We start from the raw sequence: 23,290 nt of genomic DNA, 5'->3' as shown, positions 1-23,290 counted from the left end.
CCAGCCCCCAAGAAAACTTTCACAACTCATTTCACAAATTAATTGGTATCCAGCTACTTTATTGGTCTGGAGAAAAAATACTTGTGTCTCAGTCTCATCAATGTCATAGCAGCATGTGTCTAAATTTGTTGTCAGGAAAACTGTGTTTTTAATGTATCTTAGGTGAAACATTTAAGTTATAGTTTTAATATACTAGTTCAATGTAGTAAAAATGCCCAGTTAGTGCAATAAAACTGTATCGAGATGGACTATTTTTTTCTCAAGTGTAAACCTCATATTTGAAAGCAGTTAGTTGAACATTTGTTGGAAAAGTTTTTGGATTAAAGGTTTTACAGAATTTGTCATAGATAGCGATGACAATACCTGCTTAAGCAGTTGATTTGGAACGTTCAGTCTCTTCCTTTGCCTGAAGGAACCTGTATCTCCATTTCTCACCTCTCAGGAGAGTGCTGTCACTGTTACATGTGAGTGGATCATTCCACGTTTCTATTAAAAATAGAAATGCAATTTACAGGACAATGGTAATGTTTGACAATATGACACAGGCTGCAGTCACCCTAGTTTTGGCATGTTGAATTATATAGTTCACACAGGGAAGGTGTTAATGAGACTTGCCTTTGGGATGTGCTTTTTTAATGAATTTAGGAGCCTTTTAACTGTTGTGTTTCCTGTTAGAACACTAGTGCTATTTGGAATCGTATTAATGAGTAGGAACTCAGTTTAAAAAAAACTACAAATTTTTGCTATAGCGATTTAAGTCATTTAAATGGGAAGAAAGTAAAGAAGGAACACATAAATGGGAACCTAAATAAAAATATCGCATTAATCTTAACATCTGATTTGGGAACAAGATTTTTTGAGCCACCCTCAGTTTTTGAGAGAGACCGTAGAAAATGAATGATGGGAAGAGATTTGCTTGCAAAAATACTTGTTGTTGAAGGAACGCACCATGTTGGCATATGTAGTGAGAGACTCTCTTGATGTGTAAGGTGCTCTCAATGCAAATATATTTTAGTTAGTTTTAGTCTTACTTACCAGATTGTAATGGGACGGTTGTCGGAGGTGAGGATATTATCTCCATGCTCTTGATGACACAGTGCTGGCTAATACTTTGACTCCAGACCACACCTTACAATAAGTGATTTTAGTATTCTTCTGTGTATCTCCGTAGCATGGTGATGGATGACTGCTACTTGGAAGCCATTTTCCTAGTTGCTTAGCCGTCGCCACTGAGGTTTTCTAGATATGGGTAAGAGGAGGCATTTTCCTTGCAGGTTGGAGTCATCTGAAGTAGATGCAGTGGACTAGTGTGCCATGAGTATGGCCTTAACGTGCAGCTTGGCTGGACTTTCGAATGTTATTTTTCCAGGAGATCTTTATAGTGAAGCAGTGGCTTAAGCATAAGTTTCTGTGGTAACACCATCCTTGTGTAAATTACAGTAATTGTTTTATTATCCAAAACTAAGGTGGTACTTTCACACATATTATAGATATTATTTGATTATTGAACAGACACTTAGTGCCTTTTGAGCACAGCTGATATCTGTCCTTTATCCTGCTTTTTCTTGTGATTATATACTTCTGTTGTCTGCTACTGCTTCGTTAGTACTTTGATCATGCTGTCAAATTATTCAGTCTTCATAATGTAAGACTAAACAGCTTCTGGTTTGTACTTGTCTGTTGAACTTGATAGTTCTTCTGCTTTTTCTCCTTCCAAAAAAAAACCCCACCCTACTTGATATTGGAATGGCTGTTTTGTCATGAGCCATCATTTAAGCTTGTTTAACAGTCAGCCAGCAACTGGTACAGGCTTTGCATGGAATTTGTTGCATTTTTTTATGTTGTCTTATGTTTGCAAGCAAGCAAACTGTTACCAGAGATTACAGGGCTGTGTGAAGCTTGACATGTTTAAGGGTACCTCAGCAGAGTGCTTTGTAAATCAAAAGTACTCTCAGCACGAGTTTAACCATAGACAGTAAGGAATAAGATTCCTTTCTCTTAGCATCCTGTTGAGGTTTCGGCACCCATGCTGTCTTTTCCAGCCACAGGGGGGGCAGCTTGTTACTGTGACACCGTTGTTTGGCGATCAGGGCTGACCCTTCAGGGGTGGAAATCACTGCGTGACTTGATTCCGCTCTTTGGAAGATGATCATAGCGTACCAAAAAGGTCTATGACTGGGGAAAAGACTGTCTTGAATATTTTGTGCTAAATGTACCACTGTTCTCAAGTGGACTTGTGTTGCCTAATGGTGAACTCCAGCCCAGGCTGTGGTGGGAGGGAGGGAGGGACTCCTGGGTCAGCCCCTGATGTGTTATGTTTTCACTTATATGCTGAGGTGCTCTTATGTGCCTTTCTGCAACGTGACCTTCTGTGCCCTAAAGCTATGTAAGCTTTGTTGTTGTTTTATAGATCCAGTTTTCTGGTTGGGTGTCTCACCAAACTGAGTGACTGAGAGCTGTTTCTGTCACCCTTGCTTGGACGAGGTTGCCTTTGCTTAGCAGGGAACCCTGCTCCCCTCACTCCTCACAGGGTCATTAAGGTGCACAAATATATTTAAAATCTAGATCATCCCAGTACTGTTGGGATAAAAAAGTTACTGTATATGCCCAACGGCTGAAATGTTTAATCCACTATTGCTTGAGTTCTCCAGAGGAGCCGCAGGTCTCACTGGCTGTGGCACAGGCTGGCCTCTGACCACCTCTCTTGGAAGAACTGACAGGAGATCGCTGGGGACCACATCAGGTGTGAAACCAAAACTCAAGCTAATGAAGTGAGTCTGCTAAAATGCAAATGAGTCAAAAACCACCCAAACAAAAATGTATGTGTTATCTAGATTGATGTGGCCTTACACCCTTGCCCTGTGGGCTGTCTCCTTCCCCTTGCTGACAGCTCTCCGGAGGAGGGCAGCCAGCTGTGCCTTTATAGCCTGGTACTGTTTCTCGCTCACAGTTGGATCGTCGCCTGACAGAGGTTCAGGTGGTTGCTGCTCCGGCCTCTGCCCAGGCAGCCTGTGGTGAGACTGAAGATGTGAAGGTGGCTTTTGGGACAGGGCTTGTCTGTGCCAGGACCCACTAACCTCCGCTTTTCTGGCATTTTGGGGGCCTGTGGTCACAGGCTGTCTTTCCAGGTTGAGTGTAGCAAAGGGGTAGGAGGAGGGAGGCAGGCAGAGACCAGGCAAGGCCCTGAAACTTAGGATCCAGTGCCTGTGGTGGCCAAGATCGCAAACACTACCTGTAGGAGGATTTTTGTTCCCCTGGTCTACTACAGACAGGGAAACCAGCATTGCCAAAGGTAATGGGGGGAGCCTAATGCTGGGGTTGAGAGATCCTACATAAGCTTAAATAGCAAGGCTTCGCTTGCAGGATTTCCATCTGTTGCGTACTCGCAGCATTGCTGGCTTTTGTATGCAATGCTGAACTTTGAGTCGTGGTTCCCCTCCAGTGCAAGGACAAGGTTACCACTTATAACAATTGCAAAGTATAGTAGAAATTGACTGCAGATCTATACTGTAGGCGGTTTACAACCCCCTACCCTGGTTATTTAATAAGTTGTTTCTAAAGAAGGACTATATTTACTTACTAGTAATCAATATTTTCATATGGTTCTGTGAAGGGCAGTCAGGACAAATCATTTGTGTGTATTAACTTTTCTGTTGGTGCATAGGGCTTGCAGTTACTCATCAGTGCAATTTCTTACTATAAACATAATGCAATTTCATATCATAAACATGTCTAAATGGAAGAGAGTAAAAGAGAAATATCATAGATTTCATTCTTGTACTAAAAGTGTTTCATGCCCCAATAAACATAAAATCAAGATGTTTAAATTTTTTGCTAGTGCAGCTCAAGAAAAGACTTCTTACAATTAGTCTATTTAAAAAAAAAAAAAAATTCTGTTAAAGATTATCTTCTCTGAATATGTTCAGGGAAAACAGCTAATTGAGACAAAAACAAACTGCCTTCAGAGCTAAACAAAATTACATACTCTAGGCAAATCCTTGTAAGCTAGATTGCCAGAGCTTTCTACTTTGCTCTGAGATGCAGGAGGTATTGAAGACGATTGTGTGTGCCGATTTGTGGAAGAGTTGGGCTCATGGTGAGAAGGAGAAGTCCTTGTATAGCCATGATTATGATGCGATCTGACTCTCATTCCAGTGAGGGAGAACACTTTTGTGTTTGCTCCCTACAAATCAGGACCTTCATCTTTTCCTGTTTGGTATTTCCAAAGGTATTCTTTTTGGCAATCTGAGAAATCTCTGTGCGCAGAATCTGCCTGTCCCTACAGGTGGCCATGTGCAGTCCCAGTATCTTGTCTGGGAATTGTGCCTGTGTATCTATGAGGAGTGGGAGATGTTGCTGCCAGAATAATCAGACAAGGGTATGTTAAATAAACCTGCGAACCCAGTCTTGTATAGTGCTGCCCAAGATGGCAGCTGACATGTTTCCTATTTAAGAAAAAGCATGTGATATTAATTTTGCTTTCCAGCATTGCTTGTTTAGGCTTCTTGTGCTGCTCTCTGAGGAAAAGAAGTCTAAAATAAGCAAAAGACAAAGCTGCAAAGAGAAGTAGTGTTCTTTTCTTAGATGGGTATGTCAGCCTTTACTCGGGTCTGAAATAGAAGCAGGATCCTTCACGCCTGAATGTTGGGAACACTTGCTGATAGCTTAACTGGATCATGTTAACATACTAAACAATTTGAGAAAGAAGATGGCTGATACAGAGGTACAGAAACAACGTTAGCAAAGGTAGGTAGTCCCTGGGCTGGTGGGGGGAAAGAGGCAGCAGTTATTGCCTACAAGACATTGGAAAGTTACCTCTTGATGAGGAAAAGCAGAGAGACACAACATACTGGCTACTGAAAAATCATGACTATCAGGGGTTCTGCATCTTACGACTTAAAAGATATTTTATAGATCTTCATATCATTAAAGCTACAGCAAGACTGTCCACTCAAAGTAGTAATTTACAAGGCTTACAGGAATGGAAAGAAGCCCTTGTTTTGACCTACTTCATGTAATTGCAAATAGAGATTGTGTATTTTTTTAATTGTATTCATTCTGTCAAATTTTGCTTGCTTTAGTATGCCAAGCAAGGATAGAGAATTTGCAAAATACTTCTAAGATGCAAAGACTGGGAAGACTTAATTGCTGCTCACTCTGTTAAATGATCCTAAATTCATCTGGTGCAGTCTGAACCCATAACCTATGGATACATTTATAATAATCCCATAAGCAACTCGTTGGAAAGAAAGTATTAATGGCTGTCATGTAGGAAAAATAAGTTGGGACTTTTGGATATCTGAGACATCTGGAAGGACCATGAATTTCCTGGTGGAAAACCTTCTCAGTGAAACATCTGGGGCTTATTTCTCTGTCGAAACCCAAATAACCTGAAAACTGTTTGAAGCATGTATTTAAACATAAAAGCTAGCAGGATGTTTGCTCTACCAGCGAAGAGCAAGGAAATGCTTCAGAAAAAAAGGACACAAAAAACCCAACCTGAAATACCACTGCTGTGGAAATTAAAGTATCGTTTTCAAAAAAGGAAGAAAGAGTAGGAATGTCTTCTCATGTGCATAGTTGCTCTTTGCCTCTCTGCGCTGAAGTAATGCTTAGAGAAAATGTTTTCAGATTTTTTTTTTTTTTTTGGTGGAGGGGAAAAGTGTATTTTTAATTTCTTACTTTGAACCTTCTTCATGCATGACAACAAAGGTGCATTCCTCTCCAGGTTTAGGATGATTGAGTCAGCTATTCCTTGCCTGGCTAAGCTGAACAACCATAGCTGTTGTTTTCTTTTTAATTGGGCTTCACAATGGTTTTTGGATCATCAGAAACTTCCTACTACTTAGGTTGTCAGCAGTTTTCCAATCTGTAGATCTTTGTTGTTGGCTTCTGTTTTGTTTGGGTTTTTTCCTTTGGACCACTGCCAGGATGGGCTTGAATGTTGCTTCTTGCTTTTTTTTTTTTTTTTTTTTTTTTAAATCTTCTCCTTTTCCCTCTGGGAAGTGAAAGCTCAGCCAGAGGGACCGGAGGCACGAGAAGCGTGGGTCTCCGTGGCCACAGGGATGCCCTGGGGTGCCTGGGGTTGCCATGGCTGTGCACCAACCAACTACAACAGCAAAGTGCCTGTGGAGAATTTCAAAACTCTTTCCTCTTTCATGGACAGCCTTTTGAATGCATCCCCAATACTCAGTCCCTCCCCCCCCCCCCCCCCCCCCCCCCTTTTAAATAGAGCAGGGCTAGTTTATCAACAAGGGAGGGTTTAAGCACTGAAAACCAAACAAAAGGTTTGGGCCTTCTTGCATGTTGAAAGGACCTGTTTCTTATTTCACTGACATGCTGTTGGAGAAGATGACATCATCCCTGTGGAGCCGATGAAGTTACACCGGTGTATACATTGTGAGGTTAGAATGGCACCAAAGACCTTGATGCTTTGCAAACTGAAATTGTTTTTATGCCTTTTTTTTCTTAACATAAGGGTTTTGCCTCCATCCTTTTACTGTGTAGTGTAAGACGGCAGCTTAACCAAGCCAAGCTACTCTTCCCACTGTAAGAATTGCTTTCAAATTAATTGGCAAACAAAAGTACCATGAATAAAACAGAGCTTTGTGCTTCGTATTTCAGAGTTTTTGATTGTAGCTCACTCACTGGACTGTGTGAGCAATGCGAGACATTTTTCCGTAGTGAATGAAACTGGAAGGATGAATAGCGACAGCTCTGAGGTAAAGCTTAGTTATGTTTTTGTGGTGTAATAGCGGTTAAGGCCATACTGAAAATAAATTATTTCTTACCGTAATTCATAGTAAAATCAATACTGGAGAGAGAGAGAGTAATGACTATTCTGTTTTTCTTGAATGTGTTGTTTACTTGTTTCTGTATTTTAGGGCTGTGCTACTGTGTGGTGGGTTTGTTTTGTTTTTTTTTTTTTTTTTTTTTTTTGAGTGAGGAGAGAGTATCACGATTATAGAAGGAATATGGAAAGTGAGAGACATACCCGTCTCTCCCCTTCCTACTAGTTGCTCAAAATGCATGCTGTTTTTATCAGACAGGAGAGTTTTACATTTTATTTGAGCCAGATACTTTTTAATGAGATTAAACTACTTTGTGGAAGGGGAACCTATTTTATTCATTGTTATTAGTTAACACAATGCTTTTTGTAGTATAAGGTAGTCTATAATTAATTCTCGTGTCAGAAGAAAGCATATGCTTTTTTTCCAGACTTTTGAGAATGCAGCAAGTACCAAAAGGCTGTGTTTGGAGAGGAGGGATGAGCCTGTAATGAATGCCTTGATCCGAGGCTTGGGAGAACATTTGCTCTTTCTGAATGTGCCAAAAGCTTGCTGTTTGAGTGTGGGTTAACCACCTTAGGGTTGATTCTGCTGTAGGAAGTGTGACTCTTACCACTGCTTGAAATTTACTCCTAGCTTTGTTCCAAACTGCAAGTATTGGGCATGTTTCTCCATGTGAAAACCTTCAAACTCTTTCCAGTTTTTAGTATTAAAGGTGTCTCCTCTACATGGAGCCACGTTTCCTTAATAAACCACATCCACGTTCTCATTCAGCTTTAAAACATAGATCAGTGTCTTTACTGTGGCTTTTTTTGCCAAAGAACAGTTTTCCATCACAGAGTTGGGAAGTCCCTAGTTCTGTGAGGTGCAAGCATGGTGTTCCTGCACCTTCTGGGAAATACCTAACCAACCAGTCCATACAACTTCAGCACATATGGGTATGTGATAGAGTATTCCAAATTATTTTCCTACAGGCAGCTGTGAGGAGCACTTGAATTCAACCAAATTGTTATCAAGGCTTGTCTATGGTACAAAATGTTACACCAATTAATTTGGAAAGAGAGCTGTGTGCAGTGTAGGCCAGCTCCTAAGAGCATACTCCGAAGGGCTAGATCCCCCTAATCCACTTAGGCATCTCTAAAATAATTTTGACAGCTTAGTCTTCAAAAGATGTCCACAGTATCTTCCTCTTCCTCGTTCTCAGATGTCTAAGGGCTTGTTGTTCCGTAAGACATTGGCTTGGGTGGCAAGTCAGCATGAGACACTTCCAAACAGCTGCTCCTGGGCTGTTTTTACAGCTTGGTGCCCAGTTGCATTGCTAGGAAACCCAACTGTTTGTCATGAGGTAGATTGTCCAAGTGATCAATGCTAAAAGTAACCACAAGAAAGTTTCTGCAACTGCTGGACAGAGGACTAGAGTACATCCGTGAGGCTCTAAAGTTTGACAAGTGCCAACATGGCTGATAACGGCATTTAGGTATGTAAAGGTGCCACGTACGTTTGGTCTTGGAAGTGTCTGTGAACATTCCCAGCATCATATCTGCAGGCAAATCCATTTAGAATTGATAAGCTAGACATCTGCAAGTTTAATTAATCAAGTGCTGCAGAAAACCATGTTCAGTCTTAGTGGGTTTGACCCATATTGCCTGTCAAAACTGCTATTTGTGGTTTATTTTGGTCATTCAAATGTTTTTTCAAAAAATGTTGGGAGCAAGCACTGGAAACAAGGGCCCCAGGTGGGATTGGTTTATACGAGCTTTTATGCTTATAGCAAAGTACAGGTACATTGTGGTTCTTTTGTGCATAGAAGAAAGTGATAACTATGGCAGTGATGTACAGTAGCTAATACCAGATGGTTTAGAGGGATACTTGAGTACCACCCTAATGGACTAATTTAAATAATAGATATTGGATGGTTGATGTCTTGAAGCATACATGTTTTATATGCTCTTAATTACAAGAAATTAGCCTTCCTATTCTTAGAAGTATTTAACTGCATTTGATGTCTAAGCTTTGAACTCTAATTAGGAGCTTTATTGTCCCATTATGTACTGTATTTAAGGCTCACTTTTAAACAGTTCTGTATTTCTTTCATTTCTTTATGCCTTTGTTCTGAAAAGGCTAAGAGCATAATTGAATTTTTTTTTTGTTCAAGTAGCACAATCCTCCCTTGCTTTTCCCCAGACTATCTCAGTCTTTTTGTTCTCTTATGGCATCGCCTAGTCCTTGCTGATACCATTTAGAGCCTGTCCACTGCCAAGGAAAACAGATCAGGAGTTTATTGCTAAAGCCATTTGTTTCTGGTTATGTTCTCTCTATGCCGTTTGAAACGGTGATCAGAGTGTAAGCAAGGAATCGATACTGTTGAGATATGGCTGGTAATGCTGCATTCATTCTTTCCTTACAGAGTTGTATTTTACTTGTAACTGAGTTGGAGAGTGTGGTTTTCTGTTTCAGTATTGTTCAGATGTGATCCCAATGAATGCAGAGGTTCTCTTTTGTTTGCCTGTTTTAGTCCAGACAACTGTTGTAAAGCTGGGGGTTGAAACTGCTTGGCAGCTAATCAAACAAGGAAGAAATGGATGATTAAAAAAAAAAATGATGAAACATAAGTGCCAAATAAATTCTGCTCAAGGGTAGAAAAATCTGACTTTAGATCCCTCGTGCTTCTATAAAATCTGGAAGTAGGAGTTAAGAAGAGAGTCTGCAGGGTACATGTATTTTCACCATTTTTTCAGTGCTCTTGTATTGAGTTTCATTCTCTTAAACTTTTTAATGATGCTGTTTTAATGACTTCCCAATTGATGTTTTGTTTTGAAATTACAAAGCCTTTAAGAGGCAGTCTAAGTATTAGGAAGAATTGATGACTGTAGTCATTAGAATATTGTTAGTAGACAAAGTCTTTCATTTAGACTTCCAAGATTCAGGCTGTGTCTGAAAAATTATTCTGTTGACAAGTGCATGATGTTCTTTTTGGTAATCCTGCCATGCTTCATTTTCTTTTGTATTTCACACAAACCTTTGGTGTGAATGTGTTTAGTGTGTTTTCCCATATTTTAACCTGTGGGTTTGTGCTAGTGTTCTGTGGGGTTTTTTTGGTTTGTTGTTTGTTGTTGTAGTGGTTTGGTTTTTTTTATTTTATTTTTTTTTTTTAGTTTTCACATAACTAACCAGAAGCCTTTGGGTCAAGTTTTGACTATGGAAAAAAGACAGTTTACACCGGGCTTCCTGTTTCTTTTACCGACTCTGTCTTTGACTTTTATCAACTCCAAATCTCCCCTGCTTTGGCCCTCAGAAGTTTGAATTTTGCTAAAACTGCAGTCATTTTAGAACTACTACTTGCTCCTCTCCCTCTGAAGCTGTCGTCTTTTCCCCAAAACCTCCCTGCTCCAGGTTTCCAAATGGCCTGGTGTCTTGTCTCTAGTTTCTCCGTTCTCCTTAGTTTTGATTTTTTGTAGAGGAGGGATCACAGATGCAAATAACCTCTTCTCTCAAAGACTGGTTTTAAGTACAGCTTATCTAAGGACTGAGATTCCAGCTGCATTGTTGTTAAAAGGGTGCAGATGTGAGTCATATGGGTGGAAATGCAATTTACACATTAGGTTAGGGGTGGGTATCTTACTTTTTGTGGTATATTGTCTAGTAGGTGTTTAGCCACTGTGTCAATGAAACCACCACTGCTGAAGATGGATTGCATTTATTGCTTACTGTGTGCTTGCTGCACCTCTGTAAATGGTGTGGGCGGTTCTGCAGTAGTCCAGTATTTTAGTTTTGTGATAGGGTAGTGAACAATGTGTGGTGTCCCAAATGCAGTTAGAGTAGCCATGGTGGAATCCTTAGAACAACCTGTGTCTTTTAACTGCTCACGCAAGGTGGAGGATACTAATAGAAAGCTTATTCTCAGGGACATGCATAAAGAATAAAAGGCTGCAAGTCACAGGTTCATTCTGCTACATCACTTCAAAATATATACTTCAGTTTCCAGCTTAAGAAATACAAAAGAAGCCAGATGGAATTGTTTGCCACAAATTAAGTATGATTTTTGCTTTCCTGGACTATTTCTTGCCTTTAAAGGAATGATTTCTGAGATTTTAACTCAGTGTTTTTCCTACACACACTCTGAACAAAAGATTCCTCAGATGATAAACTCCATTGAAGCTAATCCTTTCCCTCCTCCTCTCTCTTTTCTTGACCTATCTCCTTCTTAGAGATTACTTCCATTTCCTTGGATACCTTCACAGTAATTCCAGCCAAATGGTAATGAGAGCATGTCAGCTGTAGGCATCCCCTGTGTATCAGTCAAAAAGCTGTATATACTTCCAATTAAAGGATCCTGTTCTTAGGGTCGCTCTCCTTTCTGTTCAGCTGAAGATGTACTTAACCACGAAGGTGGGAAGAGCTAGCTCTTTGTCGTCTTAGTTAGGAAAAGCTGAACATGGATGGGGAAAGGGAATGGAAGAATGTAGGTGCCAAAAAGTTAATGACAGGATGCAGAGGTTAGGTTATTCTCATCCTGTAGGATCATTGTGTTTACTGTGAGAAAACTAGAAGATGCAGCAGTTTTTTGGGGGGTTAAGGAACTGGAGAGTTTTTGGTCTAAACAATTTGACTTTGCTAAGTTCTACTGGTGACTGTTTGGTTTGTGGGTCATCTCAAATGTAACTAATTTAACTTAAAGTAATTGAATTAGGTGGAGGAGAAAGAACGTGTGCTAGTTCCTCATGCTGCGTGCAATTCTGCGTAGTTTTTATGCAGAAATTCAATTATTTTTAGTGTTTTCAGTTAGCTTTTTAAAGTTTATATTAAACATTGCAGTAACCCCCATCTCTAGATGAATTTACTTGGCTTTCTTTTTCCATGGCTGTTGATCTTTTGAGCACTCGTGTGCTTTCTAACAATGCCTGTGTGGCTGCTGTTGGAAGCCATGGTGTCATACTTGGACATGGCTACACTAGTAAATTCTAATGCAGTGCTCCACAGGGAGCAATTTAAAGGGAATCATGAAGCAAAAGGTCTGCGAGTTAGTGACATAAATGTCTAAGAATAGCAACAGGTAGGCATCTACGTGTTACGTTTTTGCTGTGGTGTGTTGCCTGTGTTTCCGAGACCCCTGACATAGCAGTTTCAGAATTTTGAACTCTGAACTTCCTTTTATTATTCTTAAGTCAAACCCATAATATTAATATAACAGCTTTCTGTGTTTGTTTTCAGTGCCTTTGTTATTTCAGCAGAATATTTTTATTGGCAGCGTACTGTTCCAGTGGCTCTTGAGGATCTAATGTGGCATTAATGTTTCACTGTATTACCTGACCCCAGGAGTATTTTGTGGTGTCTACGAGGCCAGAGATAAAAGCTGCTGTTTCAGACTAGGCTACGTTCAAAATACCAGTGCTTGCATATCAGAGTAGCAGTTCCTTTTAAAGTAATTGTGCTCTGACAGCCCTATGCCCAGTTGTGCAAACCTTTGGACTATACTTTATGTGTAGGCACGGCTTCATCAATGCAACTGCATATAAGCTCCCCAAAGCGTACAAAGTTGTGAAGTAGTTTGACAATGGCAATTACTGTGCTAAAAGTAAACCAGAGGTACATTGACATTAATAACTACTCCTACAAGGTATGCTAATCACTCCTGAAGAGCTGCAAAATTGGGGAATACTGTTATACATGCTAAATTACTGCTTATGATGTAAAGTTACAGATCTAGCAAATCAGGTTGGTTGGTTTTTTTTCTTTTCCTCCAGCCTCTAAATGAGTATGGAAGAGCGAGTTTGCTGGAGTTCAGAAACCTTGCTGACTTTTGTGGCTGTGGGTGAATGAAGGTGGCACAGCTGCCTTCTCCATAAATGGCCTTCTATATAGAGCATGTGCCCAAACTTACTTTTAAAAATCTGACCTCACGAAAGTATGGGTTTTATTCCAATTTTTGAAGATTTTTTTAAGAAAATACTTTGAGTTACAAAACAATATTTAAAAAGGAAAAAAAGTATGGGGAGAATGAGTATAGTTTTGTTTTAAGCAATTGCAGTGGAGCTACTTGGAGCATAGAGACTTTTAGATTGAGACACAGTGATTGTATGTTGGGTTGCTGTCATACTTGAAGATGAGAGCAGTTTTTAGAGTACACTGTTAATTTCAGGCACTAACATTTGGCTTACATACAGATTACTTGCTTTCCTTTCATCTCATTAATGTCAAGCTTTTTACCTGAGATGGGTCATGTGGCATCACTCCTGGGCTAGATGCTTTGGTCTTTCTCCATCATGTTGCCCAAAATGAATATGACTGGAACATGCATAACCATGGCACAGACTGGTTAGCACCTACTTACATGAGAAGGGAGAGACTGAGGCCCTCAGCGAGAGGGCAGTCAGTGGTAGCTCTGAAGCCAGGTAATTATTCTGGTGGGTTGGCTGTGGTCTGTGGGATGCAGTTAGACCATCCCCATTTTTCATTACTCTGTGGGAACTGATAGTGACAGCAATCCTGTTACACTTTAAAGGGCCAGCTGTGTGCCAGTGCAGAAAATCTGCATCTGCTGATCTGTAATAAAATTTCAAAAGCATTAAAATACGATGCCTTCTGAAAATAGAATGGCTGTTCTAAGTTTGAAGTTTGGCCTTGGGTGGAAAAGTATCAAATATTGATTTGCACCAATCAGTTTGTGCAGTTTGCTTAGAAATATGGAATATGTTTGGGCTGGTAGGCAGGCAGAGCTGTGTGGGTTTTTTGTGTGGTGGTGTGTTGTTTTTTTTTTTTCTCTCCTTTTTCCTGGGTAAAAATTGGTTTTAGTGAAGAAGGGCAGGAGATAGCAATGCAGGGGGAGAACTGGCATTTGTAGGCCTTGTTAACAGGATTGCCATTGCACTGGAAACAGCTGACCAGAAGGGAGTGTGTTTAAAAACTGTGTAACTGGAGTGTGAAAATGTCAGACTTGTGATGTGTAAAGCAAAACAAGGCTTTTGATTTAGAAAGGAAAAAACAAGTGTAAAGGAGCTTTGCTTTCTATCAACCATACTCTGCAAAGCATCCTGTAGGTGAATAAGGAATATGCCACCACTAATGAGAACAATTACAACCCAGTAATGTGTAAATGAAAGATGAGCTAAGACATTTGAGTAAGATAAGGATTTTCTGAGTTTGTTCCATAAGCTAGAATTGAAGAGGGATTTTTATTTCTGCAGCTTGATACTGGATTACTGTAATCTCCCTCTTGCTCTTTCCCTTTATTTTATAATTTTGGAAACAACCAAATGAGCAAAATGATCTGTCTAGTACCTCTAGCTAGAATACTGGAAATCTGGTGAGAGTTGGTTGTACTTCTAGCTAGTGGCTGCAAAGTCAAGTGGTTCTGGTGATTTGTAGTAAGCCCGGTAAACAAGTGTATCCTTCTGTCTCTTAACGTAGGGCACTTCATCTTATGAATGTGATCCTTGATCCCTATCTGAACTGAATTTTTGAACGGTGCCTAGCTTTATGCAAATGGAAGATAGAATACTGGGAATGTTTGGCTCTATCTTTGCATACATTGGCTGCTGACTTGGTAGCATCTTGGCATTTAGGAGAGACTTGTCCAAAGTATGTTCTTCTGAATGGATTCTCAAGGCAGAGTGTTGGGGGTGAGGAAGGAGCATCTCTCTGTGATCGATTGTTGAAAAAATACAGCTCTGTGGTCTTTGAACAAACAGGGAAGAGGAGAAGCTTTTCTAATGGCTTGTGGCTCCACTGTGCTTTTTGAAAAGGCAGGATGGTGCCTCTGGCATTTCGCCCTGCCTTAACCTCTGCCAACCTACTGCTGCCTTGGGACAGAGAAGTTAAAACAAGCCAAAGGGAAGTCCACTTTGGATGCATGTTAATCTAGCAAACCCTTCTGGAGGAAGAGAAAACACTCGCAGGCGTTTCTCTTGGCATGGTAAGGTGTGTGTTGCCTCTGCATTGAATTATTTACCCACTGGGTTTCTCGAGTGAGAAGACTGGTGTGTACGTGGAGGGCTCACAAGCGTGTGCAAGGAGGAGGCAGCAGTATCCAGTCTGTGGGTGGGCGTGTGGGTTGTGTGTGTTTGGAAGAAGGCGCTTCGTTCTTCTCGCACCCCCCACCCTCTGGTTTTAGGTGTTTCTCTTGGATTGTAAGAAGCTAAAGGCAGTAGATGAAAACAATGAATGAATGGAGATTTTTCTTTTTTTTTTTTTCTCTCCTTTCCATTCATTTAACTAGTTTCTGAAAGTGGCAGTGGTCATTTATTGTCATCAGGTAACTGGCTGATCGTCACCTTTTCTTGCCACTGTTCGTTTTTTTTTTTCTTTTTTTTTTTTTCTCCCCCCCCCCCCCCCCCCCGCTGTTCCTTGCTCCTTTTGGTGATGTGCTTCAACTCTGAAGTTCGGAGAAATGATGAGCTTTCCAATTGTGCAGCAACAAGGGCTTCTTTATGAAGAGAAATGGGGGTTACCTCTTTCTGTGGGTCAGTGTGTTAAACAAGGAAATCATCATCACTGGTATACTGCTGTCAAACTACTTTGAGTCGCCTCAAGCATGATAGCCTTGCAGTACCAATTATTTTGGCCCTGCAGGTTGGGGGACTAGCCGCTACTAGCTAGATTTGGTTACCTGCAAAAGAAGATGAGAAACAGAGCTTCTGCCCTATATTCTTGATTTCCTGGCAGCCTATAAGGAACATTTGAATGAGTTGGTCGCTTAGCTTTCCCCAACCTGTGTGTGTTCATGTGGCAGACAGGTGCAGTGCCCCTGAGGGCTCTCTGGGTGCTGGTGAGGTGGGGATGACCCCCAGGGCAGGGGAAAGCCCAAGCTCTGCCGCTCTGACCTTGCTGTGCCTGTTTCTGGTTATAATGGAATCCAAGACACCCTTCTCCTCTTGTATGGTATGGTTTCACTCTGTGATGGGTTAAATGGTGCAGGATGAGGGCATAGGAATCTCTGCTTTTAAATGTTCTGATACTTTAACTGTTTAATTAGATGTTTGTTTGCTTTTGCATAATTAATTGTGTTCAACTCTTTAGAGTGAAGCTTGTAACAGTGTAACTATAAACTTACAATAGTGTAACTATTACTCGTAATCCTGTAGACCTTTTATGTACTTTCTGTTCATTTTTCTTACATTTCCCTTACATTTTCTTACATTTCTATTCCTGTTGGAAAACTCTATTTCAGGGTTATCTTAAAGAATTTCTAACTGTGGTGATGACTCACAAGGGCATCAATAAAATGTCTTGTGTTGAAACTATCATTCTGGTTCACTTATCAAAAAACTTGTCTTAAGTAGTTATGTGGAGATGATGATGAAAAGACTTAAACATTTATGGTACACAAAAATTGTGAATGTAACCTTGACACCCTCCCCCCCCTTGGGCATATACCTTACGATTTCGTCATTAGTGATATGATCACATACTTAACTCTTCGTGTCTTGCCTTATTGAAAGCACAGTGTGGTTCTGCTCTGAGAACACCCGCAGAGAAGCGTGGGGGTGTGTGACCTGTTTTCTTTCCTGAAGATGTTTGGAATGTGAATGAAGCAGGAATCTGCAAGAGAGGAAAGTGTGCCATGGTTACAGACAATGGATGATGCTCTCCTGAAGTTCTGGCATTTATCTGCGCTTGTTGTTTGGTTCTGGCTTTTCAAGCAAAGCTGTTCCTTCTGTTCTGAGGGGGCTCAGCTTTTGGTTCTAGGATCTGACTCTCAAATTCAGTGAATTGTTGCTTTTTTTGGAAAACTGTAGGGAAAATATCTAAAATAAATATATGCATAATATATATGCTTATATATGTACACATGCATATACACATAGGAAACTGTTGGGATGGTGGTGTTTAGGTGTGTGTGTGCGTGCGTGCGTGATGCTTTTTCTTGGTTTTCCATTTGTGCTTGTTATGGTTGCAAGCACAGGTACTATAATGGTTGGACGGTGTGGGTCAGTTGCCACTGCATGGATACCGACTCTGATCCGAGAAAGTTCAAACATCTCTTCATTCCTGTTTTGGAACATTTGTTGCAGAAAAAGGTAAATCTTGGACTGGTTTAATTTAGTAGCTCTACTTGTATTTCAGTAGCACCTGCTACTTCTTGATACCTATCTTGTCATGACAGAGTGCAGGTCTTAATGTTTCAGTGTGAAACTAAAGATGATAATTAGCACATCAGTTAGGTTTTTAGTGAGGAAGATGTGTTAAACAGTCTTATCCTCCTTGCTTCCTTCATGTAAACACGGTAGGAGGATGCTTGCTGGTAGCTCCGGCCATCCACAGTTGGTGATTCTGGCTATAACGCGTGCTTAGTGACTGTTGCATGTAACAGCTTTTGTTCCTGCACTCCTGTGAAAGACATGACTCCTAGGTAGACCCACTCTTTATAGAGATGAGAGAATTGGAGAATATCCATAGGGATTCAAAAATATGCTCTGGATATTTTCTCAAGAAACTGTTAATTTGAGAAGATGGGAATGTAATTGAAATGCATGCATAGTTTTTACAGCTTTGCAGAAGCTTATGATATGGTTTGATACTTAAGCTGCAATGAAAAAAACTTGAAGATTTGCAGAAGGCTCTGAGAATGGAGTAATTCTGTGTTTGACTCGGAGAAGTAGCATTATACTTGTCCCATTTGATGAAGTGTCTCCCTGTTGATGTTTCCATGATACCTGTAGTATTCTTTTAATGTGACTGTAGAAAAGTATGGAAAATCGCTGTGAAGCCTGCAGGATGAGTTGAGTTTAAATGACTTACATCAACGTTTTGGCTCTTCTGAACAATACAGTAAAGAGTGATACAAAAAATGATTAATGATTTGAAGGGGTGGGCAAGAGAGATTTGAGAAAAAATGGGTTTGTAAGCTTATGAAAAGATCTTGGAGAATTTGACCTTGTGGCAATAGTATAAACTGGTTATGCAGTTTAATAACAACAAAATAATGATCTGAATTTTGGGACCAGTGGGGAATACTGAAGAGTTAAACAGCACAAAGTGAAATAAATTGAATTAGTTCTGAAAAAGTTGAACAGCAGTCTCATTCATGATTATGGAAAACAGCTCAGTTAAATGTTTTTTGAAAGATTGTCATTACTCATTCTGCCTTTTGATTGTCCTAAGAGAAGATGGGTGGTGTTAAGGATTTTAATGTGAATTATGATCAATGGGAAGAACATGTCATGAATGAACTAGATGGGGCCATTTGTGAGGGTCTCCAGAGACGGGAGAATTGATGCGTAGCAGATAAACATGGGATTAACATTGAACAGAAGGGGAGAGACCAACCTTCTGAATTGCTACTAATAAGCACTAATGAGTGAACATCAGCCATCCTTTGTGTTGAAAACGGCAGGCAATTTACTAATTAAAAATAATTCATAAGGTGGTTCCTCTTTCTGTGTTCTGCCTGTAAAAATATGTGTGCAAGTGAAGCTTGGAGGGAAAGTAGCAAAGTGATCCTATGTAAGGATGATTTCAGAGTTCGTTGCCTTAATACTTACACTCTTTTAAAAGTGTTGTTTTGCTCCCTTCCATCTCTGTGTGTACGCATTGAAGAGGGAAAAAAAAAAATCTTTTTGGCAAGACTCAATGTTAAGTAATGGAAATAAAAGATACTGCTGTTTCTCCTATTACCCTAACGCTCTTATTAATGGATACAACGTACAATGTACAGTGCTTTAAAGCCTGAATGGTTACTATATTCAGCTGAAACTATGGAGATGAGATGAAAATAGGTAGAATGTACTTATTCTTCTTTATTTTGTACATGAAGTACTTCCTGTTCTCATCGTGCTTTTTATACGCTAAAGTCATAAGACATTAGTAAAGCACAGTTCCTTTTCCCTAATTATGCAGTATAATTGGAAATTGTGGGCAAATCTCCTAATCTCCATAGTGACAGCAGAACATTTATCTAATTAGTAGTTTGCCTTTTGGCATTACTTTGAATAAATTAGCATTTCATTAGATACCCTGGGCTACTGGGAAAAAGTTTCCCAGAGTAGTATTTAGTCTGTCTTCTCTAAAGAGTGTATTTTGAATTAGCATAGGTTAATAATATGCTTTGTAACTGGAAAGATACAGAATAGTAATACTGTTGTTATTCTTAATATCAGAGGGCTGTGCTTGGAGTTTCTTTGCTTTCTTTAATCCCCAGGAGTCACAGTAAAAACTTATGTCGCCTTATTTGATGATTTACTCTTTCCCCAGGGGGAAAAAGGGAAGGAAAAAATGGAACGGGTTTAGGTTTGAAACACGACTTGACCTCCTCCCTCTGCCCTTTCTCTTTCTCCAGAGGATGAACTTTTCTTTCAGATCACAAAGAGTGCAAAGCATATAGTGGTGTGGACTAAGCCAAAAGTCATGCTCTATGGCTTGCTAATTATAAATGAGCTGTTCTGCAGTATTTCCAGTGCAGCTAGTCCAGAATAATCAAAGAGTATTTGTAGTCTTTTTTTGCATATATAAATCAGTGATAGGAAACTGGGTGACTACGTTTTGGTATTGACTGCCAGATAAGAAGTGTGGCTGCTTATTATGCTTTCCTGAACAGCTACTGGGAACCCATAACTTTGATGGGAAGTTAAAACAGCTAATTCATCAAAGATGGACTCTCATTGATTTTTCTTTCTTAGTGTTAAAAAGAGCAGAAAGAAAAATCCATGGATGTGATAAAGGGTTGTAATTTCTTTTCCTTGAGTCACTGGCTATTCCAGACTCTAGGTTACCCATTCAAAGAGTCGTCGGCTGCCACCTGTGGCAGAAGATTGGTATGAAGTATGGTGTTAAATATTCACCTCTTCCCAAAGTGGCCTTTGCATTAGGGATGTACATTTACATCACCATCGTCATGGTTGCCTTTTGGTAGACAGAGGCATGCAAAGGACCTGCCAGTTTGTTTTCCCAAATCCAGAAGAATGAAGCATCTTCTGTTTGGCAGGCCTGTCTGAGACTGGCTATCAGACTGGATTTTGTACATCTAGTAGCACAACACATCTGGGGCTTACAGTATTTGTGAACTTGGAACCGGTTACAAAAGGACCCCCTGTGTGGTGCTGACACGTGAAGGTCCCCAGCAGCCTGTCCAGCTGGGCTCGGTGATGGCAGTTTTTCTGCTTCTGGGCTGGGTTCTCCAGGCTGTCCAAGGCAGATGGTCACTTGCTCCCTAGCAGTGAGGCAGGACAACCCTGTACTTTCACCTGCCCTTTGGTAAATGTTTTCTTGTTTCCCTGCCCTGGCAAGGCTTTTTTCCTCGTTCATTGTGATTTGACGCTGGGTTATCTCATCGTGAGAGAGGAGCTCATGTTACTTCCTAGCTCTTCCCTTGGGCTTCTTCAGTTACCCCTCTCAATCCATTAATTATTTTGTAGTCCTGTGCAATAAGCTAGCCAGAGTTTTGGGGTGGATCTTCCTAGACCTTCTTCTGTGATGAGCTCCCCATAAAAAAAAACCAGAAAATTCCTTTTCTAACTTTGATCAAATCTAGCTTTTTTTTAACAACAGCTGCAACAATTAATGGAAAACTTGAGGGAAGACAGGATGGAAGCAAAGAGGGTTTATTAATTGCTCTCTCCCTCTTCAGCGTCATTGCAGGCAGGTTCCTGCTTTCAGGTCTGGTCCTTGGTTACCTCATATCTTTGTAGCAAGTTGGTACGTGTGTCCAGTCCTCCCCCCTGGTGCCTAGGAAGGTCTTCCCTGCAACCTCTGAGGCAGGTTAGCGCCTGGCCCAGAAATGAAAATGCCAGAAAATCTGGGCTTTGGTTGACTGCGCTCCCCCTTGCTGCAGGACCCCAACTCTTGTCTGCCACACCTTGCACTGTCCCTTGGCTGTATCCTTCCATATCCTTCCTCATGGGGGACGTTCAGTAGCTCATGAAGCAGCTGCTTCTTCCATCCACCTCCATCCAGAGGCCCACTGCTTAAATGTACTGTAAGAACAGAGAACAATCATTTGTATCCTAGATATACATTTAAATTAACTTCTCTTTCCTTACAGGATGCTAAAGGTACTGTGATAAAACCCTCTAATCTTCTTCTATATGTTCAAATAAATTTCTCTGTGTTTGTTAGTTATGTTGATATTGTTGTGACCAAGCATGATCTAGCAAATGTGGATTTGGGATTGCATAAATTGCTGAACAGCACCCATTTTCTTATCCACTCCCTACATATGGTTTGCATTAGAGAGATCTTGTCTGGGGACCTGGAAAAAGGGAAGGTGACGTTAGAGAGAATGACTGCTGTAATCTAATGATTTGAATTTTGTTCTACAGCTTGATGACTGCACCCTGCAATTGTCTCACAACGGTACCTATCTGGATCTAGAATCGACCCTAGCAGAACAAAGAGACGAATTGGAAGGCTTCCAGGAGGATGCTGGGTAAGTAAATATTTACTAAATTTAGATAAATAAGCATATTTGTCCAGAAGCATTGAGGTTTTGGGAGTGTGTGTAGTTAACTTGGTACGTTCAGGTCAGCATAGGAACAGAAAAGATAAAATTCCTTCCTCTGTAAGTACATATGTCTCCCCCTTTCCATGATTGACTTGTATGACTTTTCTATTTACATTCACTCTTACGGTATCTCTAAAAGAAGATGGCGTACTGTAAGAAATGTATCAAGGTAGATATCTTTACTAGTCCAGTAAATATTTATAGTTCTTTGGAACTTGATAAATGAGGGTGCTTGGTTCTGAGAACTCTGAGATCTTTCTTATACAATGATAGTTGGTGTAGAAGATTATATTACGATGGTGCTCCTGAAGTTATAAAGTCAATTTCTTTGTGCCTTGAGATTTAAGTCGTCTTTTTATATTCTTGGAGAAAAGACCTGTGTTGATTTCTTTTTTACTCCTGGAATTGATTTAGCCAGCCTAGGGGGTGGGCGTGTGTGTGTGGTGGTGGTGTTTTTTGAATATTCTTCTCTCTTGCTTTCCTCCCCCCCGCCCTTTTTTTTTTTTTTTAATTATTGCTGGCATATGTGGTTTACTATGATACAGCTTTCCATAAACTATCTCTGATGAGAACTGAAAGTGAAAACAAAAGTTAGCATCAATGTGTGTCTGTGTGAATGCATGTATAAAACTTGCTTTTTAGAAGAATTTTTTTTTTCTGGGCCTTTTAGGCAATTGTCTTCTTTAAGATATAAAATGAACAGACAGTCTAGAGCTATTTTTGCTTTGCTGGTTGCTATATTGGACTGGATAGTTGTAATTAATTTTATGGGTGCGTTTTGGCATGGACTTCATGCATGTGAGTAACGTAGCTGTGCCAGAAGGAAATTAACTGCATTCTGAATTGGTCAGGTTAACACCAAGAGATGCAGCCCTTTTGCTGATACTGGTGTACCAACTTCTTGTGATAGCTGTCTTGTCTTTGATGAATGCTTCTTACAAATTTAAACTGTGCCTCTGAAGATTATTTTATGTGAAGAAGAATTTTAAATAATGTTATAGATATTCATGTATGTGCATTTGTGTGTGTGTTCTTTATACATACCAGTTTTGGGCATGTTTTTATAAGCAATGGAAGGTAAAGAAACTGTTCTCTTAGAAATTAAATTAGTTAAAAGAAAGTTCTTCAATACACAGAGCGGCCAATACAGCTGAACTGAGCCTCTCTTCCTATGCAACAGGAGTGTGGAGTATAGAAGTTGATCTAGTCTTCAGTTTTATGCAGAGGTGATAAAAATTGCTGCAAAGAACAGCAAGTTCTTATTTCCAGCTAACTTTATAATTAGTTGAAAGCAACTAAGATGAAGGAACAACTTTTCTCTTTTGATAGTTTTTTGTAGTAGTATGCATGAGTTGTTAATTCACACTTTCTTTCCTTTCCATTGATATTTCCGTGATAATTCTAATAATTTTAACTTCATTGCCTTTGATACCCCACCATGGCATTCCCAAGCAATTCGGCAAGCTGGAGACTGGTTGGTGCTTTTTCTGCCAGACTTTACATTTGAAATGGCAAGCTACCTTCCACCTTGTTTTAATTCCTTCTTCCTTTGGGCATGTAAAATCAATGATATGAATTGTTCCTGAAACGTGATTCTAATTTTCTCTGTGGTGGCTATCCTAGGAAAAATACCAAAACATGTGGAACTAACTGTGCTGCTTGGAATTGCATGTCTACTGTGTTGTTTTGAGCTCAAAAATCAGGTTCTGTTTTTGTGTACTTGGCATGTGTGCGCAGGCCTCCTCTTAATTGAGCAACCTATTGTCAGCTGAGTAATTGCTTCTTCCAATGGCTTGTCCTGCCAGGTAATGTGAAGTCTGCTGGGAGGTCCTTCATTCCTCTGCAAAGGTGGATAGGGAGGTATGAAACTGAGTGTATTAAGGTGCATCACAAAAGCTTGGGCTACAAATTATTGTGGCAATTATCTTTTGAAATGGGTTTTGTGAAATGAAAGAGAACAACTTTCACGTCTGTTGTTGTCATGTATGTAGCCCTCACCTTTAGTAGTCTCTGCCCTGCTTTCTGAAGTTGTTCCTCTGGTAATTATGGGTCAATAGGAAGCGCCGTG

The 23,290-nt window shown here is 40.2% G+C and overlaps 1 protein-coding gene across 3 annotated transcripts in view; it reads left to right on the top strand.

Moving 5' to 3' along the window:
- FHOD3 (formin homology 2 domain containing 3) overlaps positions 1-23,290 on the top strand; it is a gene marked incomplete at both ends in the record, with an annotated part of 399,092 nt that overhangs the window by 14,818 nt on the left and 360,984 nt on the right. For all 3 annotated transcript variants that reach the window (XM_082304478.1, XM_082304477.1, XM_082304476.1), the window contains one exon: positions 21,041-21,147. In XM_082304478.1, the coding sequence (XP_082160604.1) occupies positions 21,041-21,147 (107 nt within the window). The remainder of the gene's footprint in view (positions 1-21,040; positions 21,148-23,290) is intronic.

Source organism: Platalea leucorodia, assembly GCF_965183815.1.
Source record: "Platalea leucorodia genome assembly, chromosome: 1".
NCBI classification, from domain to species: Eukaryota; Metazoa; Chordata; class Aves; order Pelecaniformes; family Threskiornithidae; genus Platalea; species Platalea leucorodia.
The sequence above is the reverse complement of the archived record's forward strand: the minus strand, read 5'-3'. Positions and strand labels throughout refer to the sequence as shown.